The sequence below is a fragment of the Ranitomeya imitator genome, chromosome 1 (assembly GCF_032444005.1).
Source record: "Ranitomeya imitator isolate aRanImi1 chromosome 1, aRanImi1.pri, whole genome shotgun sequence".
NCBI lineage: Eukaryota > Metazoa > Chordata > Amphibia > Anura > Dendrobatidae > Ranitomeya > Ranitomeya imitator.
Window position 1 is genome coordinate 600,400,120 of NC_091282.1, and position 25,873 is coordinate 600,425,992.

At 44.5% G+C, this 25,873-nt stretch overlaps 1 protein-coding gene across 2 annotated transcripts in view; it reads left to right on the forward strand.

The window, feature by feature from the left end:
- CGN (cingulin) overlaps window positions 1-25,223 on the forward strand; it is a 101,634-nt gene extending 76,411 nt beyond the window's left edge. For both annotated transcript variants that reach the window (XM_069768387.1, XM_069768396.1), the window contains 13 exons: window positions 87-228; window positions 314-526; window positions 616-828; window positions 928-1,134; window positions 1,248-1,505; window positions 1,588-1,758; window positions 1,841-2,002; window positions 2,473-2,562; window positions 3,268-3,351; window positions 9,101-9,219; window positions 9,374-9,482; window positions 9,572-9,735; window positions 23,902-25,223. In XM_069768387.1, coding sequence (XP_069624488.1) covers window positions 87-228; window positions 314-526; window positions 616-828; window positions 928-1,134; window positions 1,248-1,505; window positions 1,588-1,758; window positions 1,841-2,002; window positions 2,473-2,562; window positions 3,268-3,351; window positions 9,101-9,219; window positions 9,374-9,482; window positions 9,572-9,735; window positions 23,902-24,037 — 2,068 coding nt within the window. In that variant the 3' untranslated portion in view covers window positions 24,038-25,223. The remainder of the gene's footprint in view (window positions 1-86; window positions 229-313; window positions 527-615; window positions 829-927; window positions 1,135-1,247; window positions 1,506-1,587; window positions 1,759-1,840; window positions 2,003-2,472; window positions 2,563-3,267; window positions 3,352-9,100; window positions 9,220-9,373; window positions 9,483-9,571; window positions 9,736-23,901) is intronic.
- The last annotated feature ends 650 nt before the right edge of the window (window positions 25,224-25,873 follow it).

Sequence of the window (25,873 nt, forward strand, 5' to 3'; positions counted from 1 at the left end):
TTGAATAAGTTAGCAGTCATCACCTCAGGGTTCTGGGTAAACTGGTTATAGTTTTAGGTCCTCTCACATGAATTTCTTTGAATCAGGGTTTTACAGTTGAAGCTTGAGAAAGAGGAGTCTGAAGATGAGCTCAGTGAGATGAAAAATCGTTTCTCCCTGGTGCAGTCAGAGCTGAACCAAGTGAGGAAAGGCTCTGTGGATGCCGAGGAAGCTGAGGTCACAAGAAGGGTCTGTTGTTTCCCCATAAAGTGTTTGAATGTGGTAGGGATGCTGTAATCGGGTATTGTTCTGATTAATCCCTTACCCCCATCAGGAACTACAGAGATTTCAGGAGCAGGTGAAGCAGCTGATGCACGAGAAGCAAAGGCTGGATGAGACTCTACGCCAGCGGGATAGGGAGCTATCTGCCTTAAAAGGGGCTCTGAAGGACGAAGTGTCTGGACGTGACCAAGACATAGAACAACTGCGTGAACAGTTCAACCGTGAGCTGCATGAATCCAAGAAAGAGTATGATGAGCACATGAGGGTAAGAAGAGTTGCACATGTTGGCAGCATATTTGGTGACTGCACCACTGACCCTGGCTTATGGTGGTGGGTCTCAATTGCATCTGACAGGAGCTGCAGCAATTCCAGGACCAAGTAAAGCCTCTAATGCAGGAGAAGGAGCAGCTGGAGGACTCTCTATACCAGCGAGACCGGGAGCTATCCGCCCTGAAAGGGGCATTAAAGGAGGAAGTGTCTAGTCACGACCGTGAGGCAGAAAAGATGCGTGAAAAATTCAATAAGGACCTGCAACAAACCAAGAGAGACTATGAGAATCTCCTCAAGGTGAGCGCCCATATCCATGCTATGTGACTGATATGGGACCAAATGACAGGAAGAGGATGATTCTGGAGGACATTATTAATGTAGATGGTCCATTTTCAGGTTAATAAAAAACTAGAGGATGGGAAGGCTCATGCAGAGCACATGCACCAAGTGATTGAGACGACCCTGCAGGACACCCGTGATGAGAACGATGATCTCCGCAGAAAGATCCTAGGACTGGAGGCTCAGGTGAAGGAGCTGAAGACATTCAGTGATGATCTCCAGAGGGCAGAGACGCGACTTAAGGATAGAATGGGCAGGATGGAAGTGAGTGTAGCCTTTATTTACCATGTGCCCTGATTCATTGAGGGGAAGAAGTATTAGAAGCTAACTCCACAAGGCTGTTTATACTAGTAAAATATTTGCTTTTTGTCTATGAGACTGAGCGGAAGAAGATGGAGGAGTCTCTCGGAGAAGCCACAGACCAGAGTCAGGAATTTGCCACAGCAAGGAGAGAAATGGAGAACAGGCTAGACGAGGCTCAGAGGAACTTGAAGCGCCTGACTTTGGAATATGAGGAGCTGCAGGAGTGTTATCAGGAGGAGATCAAGCAGAAGGACCAGCTGAAGAAGACCAAGAATGAGCTGGAAGATCAGAAGCGGCTACTGGACAAGTCTATGGATAAACTGACCAAACAGGTAAAGGGCAGATAGGATCTCTGCATGTGCAGTAGGTGTGAAATATAAGCAAGATTTCCCTGACCACTGCCTCTTCTCTCAGCTGGACAGCATGTCACATGAGTCCCGGGATTCTCTGGAGCTTTTGCAGGCGCAGTTAGAAGAATATAAGGAAAAAGCTCGCAAGGAGATGAGTGACTCTCAAAAGCAAGCCAAGGAAAAAGCGGCAGAAGCAGAGAGACTACAGTTTAATGTCAACAGGCTGCAGGAAGAGGTACTGCGCCACCAGTCTACAATTGTGGATGTATGTCAGCAGGGGGTACTCATAATAATATAATGTGTAACTGTATCCTCAGGTGCAGCGTCTGAAGCTAGCTCATCAAGAGAGCCAGGCAGAGAAGGAGAGCGCAGTGCTGGACAAGGAGTTGGTCAATCAGAGGCTCCAGAGCCTAGAGCAGGACATCGAATCCAAGAAACAAGTCCAAGATGACCGTTCCCGACAGGTGAAAGTGCTGGAGGTGAGTGTGAGGGGGTAATGTGGTTAGGACTGGAGAAGATTTCTGGGGAAGAGTGTGCTGACCTTGTGGGAGATCATAGGCTACGGTTATATTGTGTGAAGATCAGTGTCCCTCAGCAGCACAAAGTATCACAGCTTGGGTTTAGTTGCATCCAGGATGAGGATTGTTTGGCTTGCCTCCTGTATAAACTGTAACTTAACTTTATAAGCTAGATTTTAGCTACATTTTGAAGTTGCGTAACAAAAGAACTGGACACTTATAAGTCGCATAACGGTAACCGTAGAATCAATCGTTCCAAATAGCAATGCCATACAATCATTTCATGTAGTATTTCTTGCCAGGGCAGTGGCCATTCAGTAGGACCTTCATACAGTTGTATGGCTGTATCTGGTAGACATGGGACTAGTCTCCCAGATCCGGCCTTGTGATTGTGAGGAAACCGCTCTATAGAACAGTGTTTTTCTGCACAGGACAAGATGAAGCGTCTGGAGGTGGAGCTCGATGAGGAGAAGAACTCTGTAGAGCTCCTCACAGATCGGGTTAAGCGTTGCCGGGACCAGGTATTATCTGCCGCAGTACAAAATGGATACGCATGTAGGACTGCACCACACCTGAGTCATGTGGTGTCCAAATGTTCACGTATACCACAACAGGAAGACCCCCAAACCACAGAATAGTTCAAGAAATAACTTCAGGTGGTGACAGTATCCAAAACATAAGGAGTTCCTTATTCTTCCTTCACAAATACAGGAAAATGGCAACATTTCAACTCAAGCAAATATAGGTCTTTGTCCTGTGTGCTGACGCTTGAACTATAACATAACACCATATCCGCTCTGTACACCCAGCACAACCTTTACATCTGTTAATCGAGAAGTGCCTTGTAACATGAGATCGCTCCAACTGGTCAGATACCAGATTCAGCTCTCCAGGTTCATTTGTAGATTTGTATCTATCAGTAATTTGTATATTAAACCTGTATGCTAGATGGTCCCTTGGAAGGGACAAATTAAGTATGCGCTTACGGTGCTATATATTACCCAGGGAGGGCAAGAATTGGGCTTGTGGAGGAAAACGTTACCATGAAGGGGCAAGAGGTAGGCTGCGGAGAGTATTGTAACACCCACGAGGGGCAAGGGGCTGGCTTCGGCGGAAGAGTAATTGATTAGACTACACAATGTTTCTCTGCCTTATTCTTTTTTTTTTTTTTCCCTGGCAATTCTTCCTTTCCTGTTGGTGATGCTTCATTTGTTCCATGTCAACAGATGGAGCAGTTACGAGCAGAGCTCCTGCAGGAGAGGACTAGGCGTCAAGACCTGGAGTGTGATAAGATCTCCCTGGAGAGACAGGTAGTGGCTTTATCTGTCACGGCGTTGCATGTGAACTTTCTAGACCTAAAAGTTTAGAACTTGACTCAACTTGCAAATTGCAGCAGTGCTCAGGAAATGACTACAGTCATGAATGCAGAACAATCTGTTATAAGTATTGTATCACCACATCTGCATGTGGTATTATGTCTGGAAGTGAGAAATCTCATACCCTGTAGTTTGCGGACAGTGATCCATACCAAGAAAGAGTCATGTGAGAAGTCCCTGTTCCCAGGGTATTATTCCCCATCTATTTATATAATTGCCTTGTAATGTTTTCATTTCCTGTTCAGTCCAGATGTCACCGTATCCCAGAATTCAAAGTGGAGGAAGTTCACCGACCGCCATATTGGGACACCCAAGTGATGGGTGTCTCAATAGGGAAACTGCTGCTGGTACCAACTTATTGTGCGGTACCACCAGTGGAACACCGTCAAACCACACGCACACACTCTATACGCCGTACGCAATTCATACACACACTCACACTTTTACGCTCACACTTTTACGCTCACACTTTTACGCTCACACTTTTACGCTCACACTTTTACGCTCACACTTTTACGCTCACACTTTTACGCTCACACTTTTACGCTCACACTTTTACGCTCACACTTTTACGCTCACACTTTTACGCTCACACTTTTACGCTCACACTTTTACGCTCACACTTTTACGCTCACACTTTTACACTCGAACACACACTCACGCAGCCTCTTGCGCGGTACCACCAGAGGAACACCGTCACGAACATGCCGCCACCGGGATCAGCCAAGTGATTCACTGACTGCCGCCATCTGTGTTTAGGAGGAGCGCATGCGTATGCGTCATGAAAGTCGGTGCCAATCCGACCTGTGACGCATATGCTGTGTCACAGAATGATCGCGTCCCTGCAGGTCGCGTGAATGATTTTAACTCCAATTTGACCCGACCTACATGGACAGGGGGAGTGGTTCTTCAGCCCAGGGGGGGGGCTTCACCACACCCCCTCCACCCCGTGGCTATGATCGCTCTGATTGGCTGTTTCACTTTCAACAGCCAATCAGAGCAATTTGTAATATTTCACCTATGAAAAGTGGTGAAATATTACAATCCAGCCATGGCCGATGCTGCAATATCATCGGCCATGGCTAGAAACCCTGATCTGCCCCCGCCATCGATCTCCCCAGTCCTCCGTCCTGTCTTGTACACTGCTCTGCTCCCCTCCATCCCCCAGTCCGCTCCCCCCGTGCTCCCATACACCCCCCCCCCCATGCTCCGATCCCACCCCCTCATACTTACCGAGCCTCCCGGTGTCCGTCCGTCTTGTCTATGGGCGCCGCCATCTTCCAAAATGGCGGGCACATGCGCAGTGCGCCCGCCGAATCTGCCAGCTGGCAGATTCATTCCAGGTAGGTTTTATCACAGTGATCAAAATAAAAAAAATAGTAAATGAGCCCCCCCTTTATCACCCTTATAGTTAGGGACAATCCTAAAATAAAGAAAATGTATTTACTTTTATTTTTCCGTTAGGGTTAGAATTAGGCTATGTGCACACAGTGCGGATTTGGCTGCGGATCCGCAGCGGATTGGCCGCGGAAGATTCGTAGCAGTTTTCCATCAGGTTTACAGTAACATGTAAACCTATGGAAAACCAAATCCGCTGTGCCCATGGTGTGGAAAATACCGCGCGGAAACGCTGCGTTGTATTTTCCGCAGCATGTCAATTCTTTGTGCGGATTCCACAGCGTTTTACACCTGTTCCTCAATAGGAATCCGCAGGTGAAATCCGCACAAAAAACACTGGAAATCCACGGTAAATCCGCAGGTAAAACGCAGTACCTTTTACCTGCGGATTTTTCAAAAATGGTGCTGAAAAATCTCACACGAATCCGTTAAGTGGGCACATAGCCTTAGGGTTAGGGTTGGAATTAGGGCTAGAGTTGGAAATAGGGTTAAGATTAGGCTTGTGGTTAGGGTTAGGGGTGTGTTGGGGTTGTGGTTAGGGTTGGGATTAGGGTTAGGGTTAGGGGTGTGTTGGGGTTAGGGTTGTGGTAAGGGGTGTGTTGGGGTTAGGGTTGGGATTAGGGTTATGGCTAGAGTTGGGATTAGGGATATGGCTAGAGTTGGGATTAGGGTTAGGGGTGTGTTGGGGTTAGGGTTGGAGTTAGAATTGAGGGGTTTCCACTGTTTAGGCACATCAGGGGTCTCCAAATGCATCATGGCCCCACCATTGATTCCAGCCAATCTTGCATTCAAAAAGTCAAATGGTGCTCCCTCCCTTCCGAGCCCCGACGTGCGCCCAAACAGTGGTTTACCCCCACATATGGGGTACCATCATACTCAGGACAAACTGGGCAACAACTATAGGGGTCCAATTTCTCCTGTTACCCTTGCGAAAATAAAAAAATTGCATGCTAAAACATAATTTTTGAGGAAAGAAATTATTTTTTTTATTTTCTCGGCTCTGCGTTACAAACTTCTGTGAAGCACTTGGGGGTTCAAAGTGGTCACCACACATCTAGATAAGTTCCTTTTGGGGTCTAATTTCCAAAATGGGGTCACTTGTGGAGGGTTTCTACTGTTTAGGCACATCAGGGGCTCTGCAAACGCAATGTGACGCCCGCAGGCCATTCCAACAAAGTCTGCATTTCAAAAGTCACTACTTCCCTTATGAGCCTCGACGTGTGCCCAAACAGTGGTTCCCCCCCACATATGGGGTATCAGTGTACTCAGGACAAACTGGACAATAACTTTTGGGGTCCAATTTCTCCTGTTACTCTTGTGAAAATAAAAAATTGTGGGCTAAAAAATAATTTTTGAGGAAAGAAAAATTATTTTTTTATTTTCATGGCTCTGTGTTATAAACTTCTGTGAAGCAGTTGGGGGTTTAAAGTGGTCACTGCACATCTAGATTAGTTTCATGGGAGGTCTAGTTTAAAAAATGGGGTAACTTGTGGGGGAGCTCCAATGTTTAGACACACAGGGGCTCTCCAAACTCGACATGGTGTCCGCTAACGATTCGAGCTAATTTTTCATTCAAAAAGTCAAATGGCGCTCCTTCCCTTCCGAGCCCTGCCGTGTGCCCAAACAGTGGTTTACCCCCACATGTGAGGTATCAGTGTACTCAGGAGAAATTGCCCAATAAATTTTAGGATCCATTTTATACTGTTGCCCATGTGGAAATGAAAAAATTGAGTCTAAAAGAAATTTTTTGTGAAAAAAAAAAAGTACTTTTTCATTTTTACGGATCAATTTGTGAAGCACCTGGGGGTTCAAAGTGCTCACTATGCATCTAGATAAGCTCATTGGGGGGTCTAGTTTCCAAAAAGGGGTCACTTGTAGGGGAGCTCCAATGTTTAGGCACACAGGGGCTCTCCAAACGCGACATGGTGTCCGCTAAAGATTGAAGCCAATTTTTCATTGAAAAAGTCAAATGGCGCTCCTTACCTTCTGAGCATGACGCTCAAACAGTGGTTCCCCCCACATATGGGGTATCGGCGTACTCAGGACTAATTGTACAATAACTTTTGGGGTCCAGTTTCTTTTCTTACCCTTGGGAAAATAAAAAAAATTGTTGCTAAGAGATCATTTTTGTGATTAAAAAGTTAGATGTTCATTTTTTCCTTCCATGTTTCTTCTGCTGCTGTGAAGCACCTGAAGGGTTAATAAACTTCTTGGATATGGTTTTGAGCACGTTGAGGGGTGCAGTTTTTAGAATGGTGTCACTTTTGGGTATTTTCAGTCATATAGACCCCTCAAACTGACTTCAAATGTGAGGTGGTCCTAAAAAAAAATAAAAAAAAAATGGTTTTGTAAATTTCGTTGTAAAAATAAGAAATCGCTGGTCAAATTTTAACCCTTATAACTTCCTAGCAAAAAAAAATTTTGTTTCCAAAATTGTGCTGATGTAAAGTAGACATGTGGGTAATGTTATTTATTAACTATTTTGTATCACATAACTCTTGTTTAGGCTACTTTCACACTTGCGTCGCAATCAATCGTTTTGGGCAAAAAACGGATCCTGCAAATGTGCCCGCAGGATGCGGTTTTTTTCCCATAGACTTGTATTAGCGACGGATTGCGACGGATTTCCACACGTCGCGTCCGCCGTGCAACGGATCCGTTGTGTTTTGGCGGACCGTCGTTACGAAAAAATGTTCAAGGGAATGTTTTTTCGTACGTCGCGTCCGCCTTTTTCTACCGCACATGCGCGGCTGGAACTCCGCCCCCTCCTCCCCAGACTTCAGAATGGGCAGCTGATGCATTGAAAAACTGCATCCGCTGCCCACGTCGTGCACAAATTTCACAACGTACGTCGCTTAGCGATGGACCCGTACCGATGCTAGTGTGAAAGTAGCCTTAACAGAATAAAAATAAAAAAATTGATAATTGCAAAATTTGCCAAATTATAGCCAAATTACCATTTTTTTCACAAATAAACTCAAAAATTATCGACCTAAATTTACCACTAACATGAAGCCCAATATGTCACGAAAAAACAGTCTCAGAACTGCTAGGATCCGTTGAAGCGTTCCTGAGTTATTGACTAATAAAGGGACACTGGTCAGAATTGCAAAAAGCGGCCAGGTCATTAAGGTCAAAATAGGCTGGGTCATGAAGGGGTTAATGTGACCGCCGCTATCTGTCTGCACAAAGATGGTGGTGGTCTGATTTACTGCGCCTGCGCAAATTACGTGCAGGTACAGTGAATCATTCAGCTGATCCTGGCGGCAGATGTGTGATGTGTCTACAGGCAGAGGAAGCCGGTCACATTAAAGGGATTTTCCCACGAACAAAAGTTCATTTTAAAAATTGACTGTCCGTGTACGGAGCATACCACATCTCCTGGGCAGGGGAGGAAGCAAAAGACATTACTGACATTACAGCAGGTGATCAGAGGATTCATTTTGTGAGGTAAAATATTTCACTGACTGTTTTTAAAAAATATTTTACCTTACAAAATGTATCCTCTGCGATCTGCTGTAATTTCAGTATTGACTTTTGCTTCCTCCCCTGCCCAGGAGCTGTGGTATGTTCTGCACTCCGTCAGATACAGGGGTGAGTGTGTCTGACGTGTACGGAGCGTACCACATCTCCTGGGCAGGGGAGGAAGCAAAAGACAATACTGACGTTACAGCAGGTGATCACGGTGGATTCATTTTGTGAGGTAAAATATTTCACTGACTGTTTTTAAAAATATTTTACCTCACAAAATGTATCCTCTGCAATCTCCTGCTGTAATGTCAGTATTGTCTTTTTTTGCTTCCTCCCCTGCCCTGGAGCTGTAGTATGTTCGGTACACTGTCAGACACAGACAATTTTTAAAATGATTTTGTTTGTGGGAAAACCCCTTTAAAAAGCAAATATTAACGCCAACTTGGCTTCTCCTAAAAAGTACGCCAATGACCATGAAAGGAAAGCGGCAAAGGCACAACATCAAAGACAACAAAGGCAAATGAGACTCTTGAAGAGCAACAGCATCACTGGGACAAAAACAATGCATATAAGTGTAGGCGTCAAGCACGAGTCCCCTGATGCAAAAGTCATTAGCTTATCACAGGATGCCATTAGGCAACAACAGCGCTGCATACCTAACCCCATCGTGACATTACCAACCACCCGATGCGATAGCATGTCATTTTGCTGGACATGATTATTGTTCAGAAGTCTGTTTTGTGGAATGGTGCCCATGTGATAAGATTACTTTGCTTTTGTAGTGATTATATAATTGCCAATATTTGTCTTTCAGAATAAAGATTTGAAGAACCGTCTGTCAGGAATGGAGGGGCAACAGAAACCCAGCTCCAGTGTGTCCCAGCTGGAGGCTAAACTACAAGAGCTGCAAGAGCATTTGCAGCAGGAGGAGAGGTAGTGGCATCTCCAGACTGTGATGCTTAGCTCAGTAATAGAGGAAGTTTCCTCCTTATTGGCACAGTGTGAATCCCTTTGGTTCCCGATACACAAGGTTATGATAGAAATCACTTGATTCGTTGGCATCTATGATTTGATTCTTTCTCCCCAGGGAGAAGAACACATTGCTGTCCTCAAACCGTAAGCTGGAGAGGAAGCTGAAAGAGCTGAACATTCAGCTGGAGGACGAGAGACTCCAAGTCAATGACCAGAAGGACCAGGCAGGACACATATCCATACTAAGTGACTGTAACATTATGCTCTCACCACAACTAAGTAATAATTCTTATATTCTGTTTGGTCTTCTCAGCTCAACTTGAGGGTGAAGGCTCTGAAGAGACAGGTGGATGAGGCTGAGGAGGAGATCGAGCGTCTGGAGGGGCTGAAGAAAAAAGCTCAACGAGAGCTGGAAGAACAGCATGAGATTAATGAGCAGCTCCAGAGTCGCCTAAAATCCATGGACAAAGAGTCCCGGTAAGAACCACACACATCGCTATGAAGAGCTGAAGGTGTATGCTGATGTGGATGGACAGTATGTGGTAGTGAAATGCAGAATGCTTGGTATTTTGATGTGTGTGGTGGCTATGTACATTCCTCCCCCTTATTCGAGTGAAAAACTTAGAGAAGCGTTGGAATTTATTGGACGGGGAGATCCGTTGCTGCTTTTAATTATTATATATGTGATGATTTCTGGGATAAAAACAAATACACAAAACAGGTCGGAAAGCCATATTACGCCGTTCGTAACATATTTTCGAGAGATCGGTATGACTGATTTGTGGAGAATGCGACACGTGGGGCAGAGGGGATACTTTTGCTATTCTCCAGCTCATGATACTTTATCCAGAATAGATATGGTGCTCAGAAGCAAAATGTTTGATTCTATGATGGGAGAAGTGAGATACTTGCCATGGGCGATCTCTGATCATAATCCAATAGAGGTTGAGTTATGGCCAATGGGGACACAAGCATGGCATAGGGGAGAGTGGAAATTTCACCCTAACTGGCTGAATAGTGTGAGTTTGGAGGGAATACAGTGGGAGGTGGATTAGTTTTTTGAGATTAACGAGGGCAGCTCGGACATACCCACTATATGGGAGATGATGAAGGCATATTTGAGAGATTTGCTGTTCAGGGACATCAGTAGATGTAAGCGGAGATGAAAACATGCGGAGAATGCCGCAAGGGAAAGGCTGAGAATTGCTGAAGATGAGATGGCCACACTGGGTACCCCTGAGGCTGGGAAACGGTTAAGAGAAGCCCAAAATAATATGGATAAAATTATTTTGGAAAGGGCAGGGAGGAAGAGAGTTCCAACGACTAGCCTTTTACCAGGAGGGGGAGGTAGTGGGGCATATGCTCTCGCCGGTGGTGTCAGCCCAGAGGGGTACACCATTCGTACATTCATTAGAGCCTGTTAACTGTATAAAAGTGTCGGAGACCTCTGAGATCTTAAGGGTCTTTACGGACTTTTATGCGGATCTGTACTCCTCTGGTGTGGACCCATCGGGGATTGACAACGTGGCATTTCTAGAAGGTATTGTCTTACCTAGACTGAGTGAGGAGGATGAGGAAAGTTTGGCGGGACCTATCACGGACGAAGAACTAAGTTGTGCTTTAAGAGCCATGGCAAGAGGTAAGGCCCCAGGAGCAGATTGATTGTCAGATGAAACTTGTAAGGAGATGGAGGAGGTGATGCTACCCAGATTACGAGTAGTTTTGGAGGAGGCTAGGATTGGGGGGATTCTTCCAGCCTCCATGAGGGAGGCCATAATAGTTGTAATCCCCAAGGAAGATAAAGATCTACAACTATCTGAATCATATCGCCCGATTTCTTTGCTGACAACGGATGTTAAACTTTGACGGCCCGATTGTCAGGTGTTATTTCTAGGTTGATTCATCCAGATCAATCTGGCTTTATGCCTGACAGGTGCACGGAAGTCAATCTTAGAAGGCTTTTTTTGAATTTACAATTGGGGGCTGATAACGGTGGGCATAGTTATTGCTTCTTTAGATGCCCATAAGGCATTTGACATTGTGGAATGGGGATACTTGTGGCAGGTATTGCAATGCTTTGGCTTCGGCCCACAATTTGTGTCCTGGGTTCAGCTATTGTACGCGCAACCATCAGCTAGGGTGAGAGTGAATGGGGAGCTTTCTCATACAATAAGACTACATAGAGGGACGAGACAGGGGTGTCCGCTCTCCCCTCTTTTGTTTGCTTTAGCCGTGGAGCCGTTGGCCACCAAGATTCGATAGTCCACCAAGGTCTCTGGGTTTAAATATGGATCAGTAGAGGAAAAGATAGCGCTTTATATACTGCTGTTCTTGAGTGATACACATGATTCATTGAGTAATGCAATTCGTCTCATCGAGGGATTTGGTGCTTTGTCGGGGCTTAAAATAAATTGGAATAAGTCAACTCTGTTTATGGTGGATGATGCAGGGGGTGAGCTGGGAGATTCTACGGAAGGGGGTAGACTTAAAGTAGCAGATAAATTCAAATATTTGGGGATACTAATATCTTTGCCGATCACGAATTACTTGCATACGAATCTTACACCGGTGCTGGGAACTCTTAAGGCAAAGGTCGAAGTTGCATTTATCTGTTGTAGGCTGAATTAATCTCATTAAGATGATTCTGATGCCTAAGATACTGTATGTTCTCCATAACTCACCTATCTGGATACCACGTGTAACATTCAAACTGATTAACTCTTTATTTAGAGGCCTGGTGTGGGGGAGGCAGCACCCGCGAATTATATTGGAGACGGTTCAACACCCTAAGGACGCGGGAGGCTTGGCTTTACCTAACCCTGAAATATATTTCCAGGTCATCCACCTGACAGCACCATGGAGGTTGTCCTTCTTATCCACAGTGGGACAGGAAACTATGAGAGTATAAAAGGACCCTCCCCCTACCAACAGTCAGTGTTTTTCCTGTCCCACTGTGGATAGGAAATATGAGAGATCACTGACGGGCTCCGTTCGGAGGGTGTGGATCGGGATGGGGGGTACAGGCGTCAGTGTCTGGCCTCATGACTCCTCAACCCACACAGCCTGATAACAGGAAAAGGATGAGAGATTCGGACTCTACATCTGAGGGGGCTTTGCTGGAGTCGGATCTGAAGGAAGACTAGTATAGAGATCCTCCAGAAAGAGGGAAGAAGTATTTATTTTTTTCTGTGGACACGGACGAGCTACTAGGTGCAGTGAGACGCACCATGCAAGTCGAGGAACCCCCAACATCTTGTTCAATACAGGATGAGATGTTTGGCGGGTTACGTGCTCAGACCTCAAAAGTTTTTCCTGTAAACTCTCATACACGATCTATGATTCTAGAAGAATGGGAGGAGGCTGAGAAACGTCTGACTATTCCAAAAGACTTTAACCCCTTAGCGACCGCCGATACGCCTTTTAACGGCGGCCGCTAAGGGTACTTAAACCACAGCGCCGTTAATTAAAAAAAAGTGAATAGCGCCCCCCAGAGTCGGATTTTCTCCGGGGTCTCGGCTGCCGGGGGTAGCCGAGACCCCAGAGAACATGATTCGGGGGGGGGGGTTTTACCCACCCCGCATTTGCGATCGCAAAAAAAAAAAACGCGATCTCTTTTTAATTTCTCTGTCCTCCGATGTGATCAGAGATAGATCAGAGGATACAAGCGGAGAACGAGGACGCAACTGACAAGTGCGTTACAAAAACGGGACGCGATAGCGCACAAATACTGGCCATATAGACCTGCATCTCAAAACTGGACGCAGTAGAGCAAAAATACTGGCCAAACGGACCTGCGTCTCAAAACAGGACGCAATAGAGCACAAATAGGAGCCATGCGGACATAGGCAGTAAAAGGGTACCTAAATGAGGGAAAATATGTTGTTAATGCAGATATAATACAATACAGCAAGTGGCTATATATTATGCCCATAGATAAATGGGTACAAAAAAACAACAATACATAAAAGTGCTGGTAGCCAATAGCCATGATGTCACCCGTCCTTGATAAAATGGAGACATATATGTAGATACAAACAAAAAAGGCTCCAAAATCAGGGAACCAATAGTTTATCCATGACTTATACCAGCATGTTCACTTGTTGATGACAATGTCCAGGCCTGTATAGGGAAGAGGACAAAAAGATCCTTCCTCCAAGTAACTTGCAAAAACTGTCCATCTGAAATGCTGCATCCCTCACGAAACAGGGGATTAGTGCCACCGACGAAAATGCACGCATCATGTCCCAAGGTGATTCAGGCTCAAATGAATCCATTCATGAATTCAAATTCCATAACTGTCCGAATACCATTGTCGTCCGAAGGTCCAAGTCTCCCACAGGTCATGTACAGGTAAATAAGCATCCAACATCCAACTGATATTAAAATGAGTCGATCCAATCCCATTGGGAGGCTAAAAAGGATAAATGAAAATATTAGAACCACAATGAAGGCCGAACAGAGTATGATGCATAGATGGATCAACTACCCAGAAATCCTGTGAAGAGAAGTTCTTCGTTTAACCCAAAGGGTGCTACTGGTTGTAGTTGAAAAATCCATCTGGATTCTGTTTGTAAAAGTGCTTTACGTCTGTCCCCTCTTCTCTCTATTTGGGGTGAGTTTATGCAAGCCCACCACCCTGAGATTAGTCGAGGAACCCCCATGGCTAGCAAAAAGTGTTCAGACACCGGAGTAATAGTCCTGCCCTTTCTCAAATCCGAGGCAGCTAGATGTATTGTTGAAATGTGCTTCTGGGCTCATTTCCTCAGTTCTTGTGAGGTTTGCCCCATGTACAACATTTTGCACGGGCAGATAAGGGCGTAAATAACATCTCTCGATTTACAATTAATATACGCCTTGAGGGAATGTCTACTCAGGAGTGTGGGATGAACGAAGAGGTCACGGGTTGGAGCCATGTGGGGACATACATTGCAGTCCCCAGATGGAAAGGAACCCCTAAGGATAATATCTCTATTTAACCTCACTGTTGGTCTCCTAAAGTGACTCCTAGTAAGAAGGTCTCTTAGATTGGGCGTCCGTCTAGCTGTCATGAGGGGACTATCACTTGTGACCTCCATTGTTTGTGAATCCGCTCGAAGGATTTGCCAGTGTTTAGTTAGAATACCACTGACCTGTTTCCAGCTACTATTAAAGTCAGTGATAAATCTGGTTTGTGTCTCCTGACATTGTCTTCTTGATGAAAGAAGTGATCTCTGGTCTTGACTCCTTGCCCTTTGATAGGCCGTAGAGATGACACGTTTCGGGTAACCCCTTTGGTGAAATCGATCCGACAGATCTCGAGCCTGGATCGAGAAATCACAGTCGCGAGTACAATTTCGTCTTGCACGTAAGAACTGTCCCGTGGGTACACCCACCTTAGTATGCCAGGGGTGGAAGCTAGAGAATTCCAAGAGTGCATTTGTTGCCGTCGGTTTTCGGAACGGATTCGTCGCCAGGCGATTCTCATGTGGAAAAATCTTTAGATCCAGGAAGGTAATTTCACTGGCAGAAAAAGCATAAGTGAGGAAGATGTTAAAGGGGTTGGAGTTCAAGTTGTTAAAAAACGCAATGCACTCCTCCTTGGTGCCCTTCCAAAGAATGAAAATGTCATCTATAAAGCGAAACCAGACGTGTACGTGGGCCGCGAAAGATGGTAAAGGGTAGACAAATTTCTCTTCCCACCAGCCAAGGAAAGTATTGGCATAGGCTGGTGCGCACTTCGTGCCCATCGCCACGCCTGATCGCTGAAGATAGTAAACCCTGTCAAAAAGAAAGAAGTTGTGATGGAGAACAAATGTGAGTAAGTCAAGCAAAAATGAGTCATGCCCCCCTGTCTGAAGAGCTGTTCTTATTCTAAAAATAGGCAACCGCCTCAGTCCCTTCTATGTGGCCAATGTTAGAGTAGAGTGACTCTACATCACACGTAACTAAAAGGAAGTCCCCAGGAAGTTCGATCTGACCACATATGTCAATAAAATGTGAAGAGTCACGAAGAAATGACGGAAGGGAAGAGGCGATAGGCTGAAGAAAAAAGTCCAAGTACTCACCCGCCCGTTCACACATGCTGCCGACGCTGGAAACGATAGGCCTTCCAGGGGGCCTAGTGCTGTCTTTGTGTATTTTCGGCAGCATGTAGAATGTTGCCGTGACCGGGTTTTCCACCCACAGATACCGTTTCTCTTGTGGGGTGATGATGGCGAACTGTAGGGCCCTGCAGAGGAGTCGATCAAATTTAGAGAGGAACAAAGGAGTAGGGTCAGAAGGAAGCTTTTGATAGTATTGGATATTATTGAGCTGTCGTTTAGCTTCAGTTTCATAAAGATGATAGGACCACAACACCACATTGCCCCCTTTATCTGCCTCTTTGATGGTAAATTCACTGTTATTTTGTAAGGCAGTTAGAGCGCGCTTCTCCTCTGCATTAAGATTGAACGGGCCACTTACCCGAGTAGGCATGGCTTGAATATCCTGCTTGACCAACTCGAAGAGTATTTTTATGGCTGGTACCAGGGAAAAAGACGGTGCCTTGAGAGATTTGCTCCTGTGTGGAAACTTTCTTGTACTCGAGCCAGACTCATTTTCTTCTAGTAATTCCAATAAATCTTGAAACGTCCCCCGTTCATCCAAGGGCATAGTTTGTAGAATGTCGGGCCTCCTGTACATGACCTGCAAGACAAGCTTTCTGCAAAAAAGATAAAGGTCTTTTATGAGGGTAAATTTATCTGCCGAATGTGTAGGAACAAATGATAAGCCCCTCTGGAGAACCGATAACTCAATGGCTGTAAGATTGTGTTCAGAGAGGTTTATTACCTGTAGTGTTGTGGATCCAGACTCATGGTCCGATGTATTCTGGTCCGAGACCCCCGGACCACTTATTTCCGTCTGGTGGGGTATTTGTGGTGGTAGGGTGATGTCTGACCCTTGAACCGCGTTAGTCTTTTTTTCACGCTTCTTGCGCTTTCCCCCCCGTCGGGTCCGTGGTCTACTTCGCTCCCGGTGGAGGACAAAAAATCACTGGAGCTTTCGCCTCTGCGTGAAGAGTTGTTAACCGGTGATGGAGAGCTGCCCCTATTCAATCTTGGACGACGGGCATTACCCGTATGTCTCCATTTGTATGCAATTTTCTGCTCAAAGTCTGTTTTGTCCCTCTGAAACTTTTTGCATTTACGTTGTCACTTCCATTTCATACTTATCATTCCCAAAATAGACATTCTTTTAGCGAGTCTCCAAGAGAACCGCCATACCCTTCGAAGACTCCTCTAACTTAAAGGAGCCTATGGATAGGAAGGCAGGCTGTCTCTTAAAAAGAGCCTGGGAGAGTTCGGCAGCTGTAATACGTGCAAACATAGCAGCAGCATCAGTAGCACGATCTATGCACTTATGGGTAGATGATCTGGTAGATCAACTTTCATCAAAAACCCCTAGAGAGACTATATTGAAATCCCTACCGCTTCTAAAAATGGGAACAGATTTTCTGGCAGACGCTTCAGCAGAATCAGTGAGGTTCACGGCCAGGAGTCAATCCTTGTCAAATGCGGCCAGAAGAGCCATCTGGCTCAAAAACTGGTCGGGGGATGTACATTCAAAAATTAAGCTTTGTGCTATCCCATTCTCAGGTGGAAGAGTATTTGGGCCAGTTCTGGGTGACATCTTAGAGAAGGCGTCAGATGATAAAAAGGGGTTTCTGGAAGAGAAACGCAAAAAATTTCAGCCCTTTCGTAGGTCCCGTTTTAATCAGAAAACTGACTATAGAGGGAAAGGGAAACAAGGGAGATGGAGCTATCCAAAAGGTGGGGAGATTAGAACCAAAGGTAAAGAGTCCACCTTTTCAGGTTCAACATCAGGATACCACAGAAAATGACGCCACCAGTGTAGGGGGGCGCCTAACCAGGTTTCTAGGGGGTTGGCAAAAGATCACCACAAGCCCGTGGATCTTACAACTGATTGCTCAGGGTTACAAAATAGAATTCTCTTCGCCTTCCCCACAAAAATTCCTAATCTCCAGCTCCCACCTCGTCTCAACCTCTCCCATGTGGGTAGATATTCAAGACTTACTAAAAACAGCTGCGATAGTCCCAGTGCCTCCCCAAGAAATAGGACAAGGGTTTTATTCAAGTCTATTTTCCATAATAAAGCCCTCGGGGGAATCAAGAACAATTATAAATCTCAAACGCCTAAATACATGGGTAGTATACAAAAGATTCAAAATGGAATCTATAAAATCTACGATTCCCCTCTTAGACAAAGGGGTGGTGATGTGCACTCTAGATTTGAAGAGTGCGTGCTACCACGTCCCAATTTACCCAGGCCACCAAAAATATCTCAGGTTTGCAGTAGAAAAAGAAGGTAGAATCTTCCACTACCAGTTTTGCTGCCTACCGTTTGGCCTAGCCTCAGCTCCAAGGGTTTTTACGAAGAATATGATAGAGGTAGTGGCCTACCTAAGAAATCAGGACATCATGGTCGTGCCATATCTGGATGACATTCTAGTGATAGCGGACACGGTAAATCAGCTCAGAACCGACTGTCAGTCTTTAATTTCCACACTACAGAATTTGGGGTGGATCGTAAATTGGTCAAAATCCGATCTAGTACCCAAACAGAGAATAAAATTTCTCGGAGTCATACTAGACTCAAGTGTGAGAATGTCTTTTCTGCCGGGAGAAAAACTGCTCGGCATAGTAAACAGAATTCGTCAGTTCACAAAGAACAGAGTTTCCATCAGAGAAGCCATGAAGGTCCTGGGGCTGATGACTGCCTGCATACCCTGCGTAAATTGGAGTCAATTTCACTCTCGACGACTTCAGCAAGCGATTCTCTCATCCTGGGACAGAAGACAGGGGTCATTGGACAAAGTGATACAGCTGTCATCTCAAGTAAAGACTTTGTTACGCTGGTGGACAAATCCCAAAAATCTGCAACAGGGAGTGGCTTGGATTCGTTCTCCCGAAGTCATAATTACCACGGACGCAAGTCAACAAGGCTGGGGAGGACACATCCAGGGAAAATATTACCAGGGTCAGTGGAGTCTGGAAAACAGCTGACAGTCCTGGAATTTCAGAGAATTGCTCGCAGTCTGGAAGGTTCTGTCCTCCGCCCAGTCCTTGATAAGGAACAAACATGTGAAAATACTCTCGGACAACACAACAGCAGTAGCTTTCCTTCGACATCAAGGTGGTCCGAGACATATGGGTCTGCAGCAGTTGGCAGAGCGAATCTTCAGATGGGCAGAAGAAACGGTACTCTCAATCTCGGCGGTACATCTGGAAGGTACCAGAAACCAAGTGGCGGACTTCATGAGCAGGAGGACAGTCTTATCGACAGAATGGGAATTAAACAACGAGGTATTCAGAGACTTATGCCATCGTTGGGGGAATTCAGGTGTGGACCTCTTTGCAACCAGACAGAATGCAAAGGTCAACGTCTTTTACTCACTGAACCCTCAGGAGAACCCGACCGGAATCGATGCCTTCTCCCAGTCGTGGAACAGAGGCCTGTTATATGCATTCCATCCGCTTGCATTAATACCAAGGACTCTCAGGAAAATTGCAGAAGACAAAGCCAGAGTCCTACTTGTGGTACCGTTCTGGCCAAGGAGAAGTTGGTTTTCCTTACTGAAGAGAATGTCAAAGGAGAAACCAGTTTTTCTTCCACGAAGAACAGACCTTTCAAGGTCCCTTTTTTCACCAGAATCCAGAAAGTCTTCGATTGTCGGCCTGGATCCTGAACGGCAAGTTCTAAAAGCGAAAGGCTTGTCGGATGAAGTTATTTCCACGCTGCAAGCAAGTAGGAAGCCGGTAACCTCTTCCATCTATACTAAAATTTGGAAAAAATTCTGCAGCTATTGTGGAGAGACTATATACTGATCACCCTAATATACCCAAAATCCTTGATTTTTTTTTTTTTTTGCAATCTGGTTTTGAAGCAGGTCTTAGACCCAGTACTTTAAGGGTACAAGTGGCGGCCCTTAGTGTCTTCTGACTGTACCTTATCGGCCCACCCCTGGATTAGTCGGTTTCCCAGGGCAGTTGCGAGGTTAAAACCGTTGATTCCCACGATGGGACCTAGATTTAGTCCTTAATGAACTATGTAGACATCCGTATGATTTAGGGAGCGATCTAGATATTAGTAAATTGTCCCTAAAAACGTCTTTCCTTGTAGCCATCACTTCGGCAAAAAGACTGTCTGAGCTTCAGGCCCTCTCTAGCCAGGATCCTTATTTGCAGGTCTTTAACCCCTTAATGACCGCCAATACGTCTTTTAACTGACCTGAGATATAAGAGAATAGCCTCCCCATACAGATGACAATCCAGCAGCTGTCGGCTGTACACTATAGCTGACAACTTGCTGTACCAGCCACAATCAGTATTTGCACCATCTAAATCTGTTTAACCCCTTAGATGCTGCTGTCAATAGTGACTACATCATTATAAATGGTTAACAGTGTGTGGGGGCTTCTTCTTTGTCACAATTGGTGCCCTCAGATCATGATTTTGTTGTCCTGATGTTTGCCCTGGCAATTCATGACCAAATAGTGGCCTTAGAGTCTGACGGCTGTAGTAATCTGTTTAGAAGTTGCTGACATTTAGGTGGTAAAAATACACATTTTCATTTCTGTCATACCACTTTGCATTAATTCCTGTAAAGCACCTGAAGGGTTAATAAACTACCTGACAGCAGTTTTCAATATGTTTAGGGGTGCTGTTTTTAAAATGGTATCACGTTTGTGGGCTTCCCAATATATGGGACCTCTAAGGTCACTTCAAACATGGATAAGTCCCTAAAAAAATAAATTTTGTAAATTTCTTTGAAAAAATGAAAAATTGTTGCTACATTTTTAAACCTCCTAAAATGCTAACAAAATAAAATAACATTTTACAAATGGTGCTGATGTAAAGCAGACATGTGGGAAATGTTATTTATTAATGGTTTGCTGTTGTATGACTATCTGGATTAAAGGGATAATCATTCGAATTTAGAAAATTGCTAATTTTTTAACATTTTTCTAAAATTTTTGATATTTTTTATAAATAAACACAAAAAATGTTGAACAAAATTTACCATTATCATAAAGTATAATGTGTCACGAAAAAACAATCTCAAAATCACTGGGATTTGTTGAAGCGTTGCAGAGTTATTACCACATAAAGTGACACTGGTCAGATTTCAAAAATTTGGCTCGGTCACTAAGGGGTTAATGACAGGTTGATTTTGAAACTGGATCCAGCTTTTCTCCCGAAGGTGGTCTCGGATTCAAATATGAATCAGGAGGTCATACTCCCTTCTTTTTTTCAATTGCCTAAAAATCTAAAAAGAAACTCTAAGAACCGTTTCTCTAACATCTAGGTTATAGTAAATACCTAAAAGTAACTGCACCCTGGAGGCTGGCTAATAATCTTTTTGTTCAGTTTAGAGGCCCAAACAAGGGTAGAAAGGCATCTAAATCCACGATCGCGAGATGGATTAGATCCACAATAATTTCGGCCTATAAAGCTCAGAGAAAAAATCCACTGGGACGTATCAAAGCACACTCGTCTAGATCAATGGCAGCCTCATGGGCCGAAAAAGGGGGGGCTTCAGCAGATCAAATTTGTAACGCCGCATCCTGGTCTAATCTTAGTACCTTTTTCAAACATTATAAACTAGACATAATGTCGACACAACTAGGGTTTGGCAGGAAGGTGCTCCAGGCAGTACTCCCACCCTAAGAACTAATCTGCTTTGGTACTTCTCCATGGTGCTGTCAGGTGGATGACCTGGAAAACGGTAATTAGTCTTACCGGTAATTGTATTTCCAGGAATCCATCCTGACAGCACTATTAGTTTCCCTCCCCATGCTAAATCACTAAAAACTAATGTGATGCAAGCATTTGTATCTTGTTTTGTTGTTTCAATAAACTATTCTTTTTGGCATCCATCCAGATGTGGTACTTTGGAAAATCACTGACGGTTGGTAGAGGGAGGGTCCTTTTATACTCTCGTGGTTTCCTGTCCCACTGTGGATAAGAAGGACAACCTCCATGGTGCGGTCAGGATGGATTCCTGGAAATACAATTACCGGTAAGACTAATTACCGTTCTCTTGGCAGCCCAATGTCCGCATTTAAAGGGCTGGGAACATGAGTCGTCTTCCAATGTAGCACAACTTTTGATAAGAAAGGGTGGTGAAGAGAAGTCCGGCGGAACAGTGTCTGCAAGATGGATCCTTAGGAATACTGGGGAAGAAATACCCAACATTATTTCTGATATATAAAGTATGGGGGAGAGTTAAACAAATTTGCGGGGTTACTTGTCTGACCAAGTTTTCTCCGCTGCGGTTTAATAATAATCTACCGGAGTTTTTGGCGATCGGACATATACCAGAATGGCAAGTCAGGGGGGATCCGGTATGCCTGTCAGATTTTAGAGCGACGGGAGTTGAAATCCTTTTCCCAGCTACAGTCGGAATATGGTCTTAGGACATCTAGGGGGTTCCAATATGCACAAGTACGGCATGTGTTTGTGGCCCAGAATGAGGAGGATTGTTTCCAAATTCAAAACGACTTAGTATTAGACTACATCTGTGGAGTGGGGACAACGAGGGGAGCTATTTCATCTTTATATAAGGATCTACTTCACACTCACCTATTGGGATATCTGATTGACGTGAGGGCTAAATGGGAAAGAGAGCTGGGTCCTGTTAGAGGATGAAACGTGGGAATCTGTATTAGAATGGATACCGAAACTATCACTGAATGAGTCATATAGACTTTCCCAGCTTTATATTGTACACAGAGTGTATAGATCCCCGGATGTCCTGTATAGAGCTGGGCTGAGATCTGACTCGGAATGCCCTAGATGTAAGAATGATAGTGCTGGAATGTTTCATATGTTATGGTCGTGTCCGAGATTGACTGTTTTTTGGTTGTTGGTTGTAAGCCGGATAGAAGGGGCATACAGATGTGCAATTCCAAGAGAACCTTTGGTGTGCCTACTGGGGTACGTGGAAGAGATAGCTGTGGATAACAAGCTGAAAATAGCAATCGCCAGACTACTATACATGGCTCGGAAGGCCAGAAATTGGATCAAAGATGAACCTTCCTCGAGGGGAGAATATCTTAAATATGTGAAGCAGGTCATTATTATCAACCAAAAAAGGCCCAAAAAGCATGCCCCTAAAATATAACTTTTAATTTTTAGAGGTAAAAATTGACCTAGGTTAGGTTCAGGAAACAATGGTTAATCTTAACAATATAATCTTAACACTAAAAAGGACAGAGGTAAAAAAATTGAGGAGGTGCTCTTTCTCTTCCTCACACTACCTTACTGCGGAGGTTGGCACCCCAAGTTCCACATGGTGCCCCCACTCAATGACGGCTCTCCCTTAAGACCCTAAGGGGGACTAGCAAAGAAACACCATCACCAACACCAGTATATTAAAGTGCTAACATTAAAGCGTGAGCTGTCTAAAAGGGAAGGAGGGGGGCGGGTTGGGTAAGGGGGGTTTAAGAGTGGGGAAAATGGAAATTTATGTCTTAATGTGAAATGTTTTATTGGACTTTTATTTTTAATGAAAAACATTTGAGTAAAAAAAGAACCACACACGTTCTAACTTCTGCCACTTAGTGTGCCCCTGTCATCAGGATTGTACGCAGTGACTACACACAATGTCAAGCTAGCGACATTATACTGATTACAATGATGCATGGTGATGAAATCCATCTTGTGGTTGTTGTATAATCTTTATTTTCAGTATGTAAAATAGGGTACGGGTGACTGATGGATCAGTAACCTGTCATAAGCCCTTAATAAGAATGCATATGTAAGCAGAGCACCACATAAAGCCCTGCCTACAGCCCTACCTTTTGCAGATCCCAGCACCAACCGCCCTGGAGCGCCAGAATCTCATTAACTGAAAACTACAAATACAGATTACACAACAACCACAAGATGGATTTAATGACCAGGTCTCATATTAATCAGTATAACCGCACCAACCTGACAGTGCCTGTAGGTTACTGAGCACAATTCTGCTGACAGGTTCCCTTTAACTGCTTTTACTGAACGCTTATCTGGCATCTTTCAGAAGAGTAAATGCAAGTGTTGGTTTACAAAGGTTTCATTTTCCAAAGAATAGGGTAACCTCTTGATCAAGGTCATTAAAGTGGATATCTGGCACTTTATGCTCTTTTTTTTTTTTTGCTAACGGGCAACGTCGTGCCTGTTGTACCCAGCGGCAGTCATTGACCGCTCCTGCCAGAGATTCCGCTACTCCCTGTCACAGCAGCAGTTTCTCTTCCTGTTGACAGGGCAGGACTACTGGTGTTATGCTGGTTGACAGCTGACACCCGCTGCCTAATTGGGGGAAGCTAGCTGTCAATATGACACCTTGTCAACAGGAAGAGAAACTGCTGCTCTGACAGGGAGTAGCTGAATCTCTGGCTGGAGCTGTCTATTACTGCCTCTGGGTAAAAAAAAAAAAGATGTAATTGCCCCGGTTTGCAACTGTATGCCTTTTTTCTTTTTTTTCCCCCCAAAGTCCCAGATATCCCCTTTAATGCCCCACATACGAGGCCAGTGGAAACTGTGGGTATTGGATGCAGGACATCCTGGTAGAGATGGTGGTTTCAAGTCCTCTCCTAATATTCACTTCTGTGACTTTTCACAGGCGTAAGCCAGTCCATCCTGCCGCCGATGATGATGATGATGACCTCAGCTCTGATGGTGACTTTGATAGATCATATGATCCCAGCTCTATAACCTCACTTCTCACTGAGAGTAACCTCCAGACCAGTTCGTGTTAACTATGTGCTAGAAGACTAGCTAGACTGCTGGACAGGACCCCAACCGCTGTGCTGCCTTGTTGATTTCTAACCATTACATGAAGCCTGGAGAAGGAGACTGGTCCCTTCTGAATGTTACTGCACCTCCAACAGCTGGTCATTGTGCTGGGCCGGTGCATGGAGAATGTAGCCCATTGTGCCTTCCGGGAAGTGTTTCCACTGCAGCCAGAGCCCTGAGTCTATGGACACTGCTGATCTGTAACCGCACTCTACAACTGTGGAGCCCGTCCAGCTGCGTTTGGCCCTACATCTGATCGTTTGTGCCTCAATAGGGACCTCTTAAGGTGCTCGATGCCATGTGTCCAGCTCCTTCCAATGCGTGCCTCAGTACCACTGCGCTAATGACTGAGTAGAGACTAGAGGAGCCTCATTTACTGTCTGTACTTAAATTTTCCAATCCGAGTCACATGTGTTGCATGTTTGTAATTTTGTGTTGGAGTGTGTGGAATGACTGTACAATCCATGTTATATGGCAGAGGTCACAAATAACTGTATGGGTGATGGGGTAAGCACATTCCCATAGTGTATCGATCTCTCCATTCCCTAAGGAGCAAAGACCTGTAAATGAAATATATATATAACCAGGTCAATATCCTCACTTAGGAGTTGCATGCTTTGCTCATCTTGGGTGTCTTGTCCCCTCTACATGCATGGTGTTTCTGAGAAGAGTGGCTTGTCTTCTCTACACAGTAATGATTTATATAATGGGATATGATTTTCTCCGTATAATTCACCATAAAATAAAGGCCTGCTGCTTGTCTACATGGTGATGACACATGCTCTTCAGAAAGCCTGGGCTGTGTACAGATAATGAATAATGTTCGGTATTTTTCAGTCCTCTCTCTTCCAGACCAGGAATAGAGCATTTCCATTATATGAAACAAGTGATTCAGCCCTGACCTGGGGCAGCCGATCTACATGTACATTACCATCATGGAGTTGTTAGTGCAAGATTGGACATGGAAGACAGGGAGGTCACAATTGCTTTTTATTGGGTTACATCACCTCAAAAAAATGTGATGAAAAGAAATACATATAAAAATAGTTTCTTGATTTTACTAAAAAAAAAAAAAAACTAAAGATGTGAAAAACGTAGACTTTATAAGATATGCAAATTGACTTTATAAAATAAATTCAATGAAAAATATTACATGTAAAAAGAAATTTATAAATTACTGGTCAAATGAAGAGATCAAAGTAAATTTCTATGCTTTCTGTATGAAATTTTTTCTGTGTGTTCTGGTTTACTACACACAACACTTAGGGTATGTGCACAGGTTGAGGAATGGTGTGCGGACTTTTCCTCACCAATTTTGGTAAATCCGCACTGCGGGTTTACCGCGGTTTTTGTGCGGATTCCACCTGCGGAGAAGAATTGACATGCTGCAGAATAAACAATGCAGCGTTTCCGCTCGTTTGTTTTCTGCAGCATGTGCACTGCGGATTTTGTTTTCCATAGGTTTACGTGTTACTGTAAACTCATGGAAAACTGCTGTGAATCCGCTGCAGATCTGCAGCAAAATCCGAAGCGTGTGCACATAGCCTTAATGGTTCGGTCTCTGTTTTACACACCTAGAGCTACTTTACTGCAATTTAACACTAATACAGTCCAGCGCTAACCCATCATGCCTTATCTAGACATCATCGGTGACATCACTGAGAATGCCTCCTATCCATCACTAGAAATCAGAAGTGACATCACTAACAATGCCGCCTATCCATAACTAGTGATCAGCGGTGACATCAATGAGAATGCCTCCTATCTATCACTAGTGATCAGGGGAGATGTCATGAACC